The sequence below is a fragment of the Myotis davidii genome, unplaced genomic scaffold, assembly GCF_000327345.1.
Source record: "Myotis davidii unplaced genomic scaffold, ASM32734v1 scaffold464, whole genome shotgun sequence".
Classification (NCBI taxonomy): Eukaryota; Metazoa; Chordata; class Mammalia; order Chiroptera; family Vespertilionidae; genus Myotis; species Myotis davidii.
Window position 1 is genome coordinate 331,024 of NW_006295287.1, and position 1,084 is coordinate 332,107.

General features: G+C 51.2%; 1 protein-coding gene across 1 annotated transcript in view; it reads right to left on the minus strand.

The window, feature by feature from the left end:
• Positions 1-1,084, minus strand: part of TMEM143 (transmembrane protein 143) — a 21,914-nt gene that overhangs the window by 654 nt on the left and 20,176 nt on the right. Inside the window, 1 exon segment of the mRNA XM_015567956.1 lies at positions 1-318. This exon segment is cut by the window's left edge and continues 22 nt beyond it. Coding sequence (XP_015423442.1) covers positions 1-318 — 318 coding nt within the window.

Sequence of the window (1,084 nt, forward strand, 5' to 3'; positions counted from 1 at the left end):
GTCCTGCGCGCGCAGGGCCAGCGCGCTGAGCAGCTCCGAGTTGTTGGACGTGCTGCGGTAGTAGAGCATGTGCGCCAGCTCCAGCGCGTGCACGCTGCGCTGCTGTCCGAACATCTGCAGGCGGGACAGCTGCAGCTCGGCCACCGGGAGGGGCAGGCCCGCGCTCGGACCCGTGCACACCCCCCCTCGGTCACTCTCGCTGGTAGGGCCCTTTGGGCGGACTCCCGAGCCCTCCCCAGATCTGCTGGTGCAGGGCCCCAGGACCAGGGCCCAACTATTTGTATTTTTTAATACATTTTTATGAGAGGGTTTCAGAGAGGAAGGGAGAGGGAGATAGAGATAGAAACATCGAGAGTATCATTGATTGGCCGTCTCCTGCACGCCCCTACTAGGGATCAATCCCGCAACCCGAGCATGTGCCCTTGACTGGAATCGAAGCCAGGACCCTCCAGTCCACAGGCCAACGCTCTATCCACTAAGCCAACCCAGCCAGGGCCGGCTATTTGTATTTTTAATCCACTCGCTCTCAAGCCGGTGACTCTGAGGCCGCCAATATTTTGCAGCAGCGGAATCATGCAGTAATGGATTGGTTCAAGGATTTTCAGTCGACACAGGCTTTGCCTTGGAACTTTCTGCTACAATTATTTAAGTCCTTATCTTTTAGACACATACTAAAATATTTGCAGACGACATGCTAGGATTTGCTTCCAAATAATTCAGTAGTGAGAGAGCGGGGATCTTTAGGTGAAACGCGACTGACTATCGCTAATTGTAGATGCTGGCTGCTGGCTGCCTGGGAGCTCGTCATATAATTTCATTTCTGCATTTTAAAAACTTTTCCATAATTTTTTTTTTAAAAAAAGGTTTAAAATAGTAACTGGTAAAGAGAAGTGCTAACAGACAAAAGTACTCAAAGAGCAGCCCTGGCCGGGTGGTTCATTGGTTGGAGCATCCTCCCATAAACCAAAAAGGTTGCAGGTTCAGTTCCTGGTCAGGCCACATACCTAGATTGCAGGTTCGATTCCCAGTTCGGGGCACTTGTACCGGAGGCAACTGATCAATAACTGATCAATGTTTCTCTTTC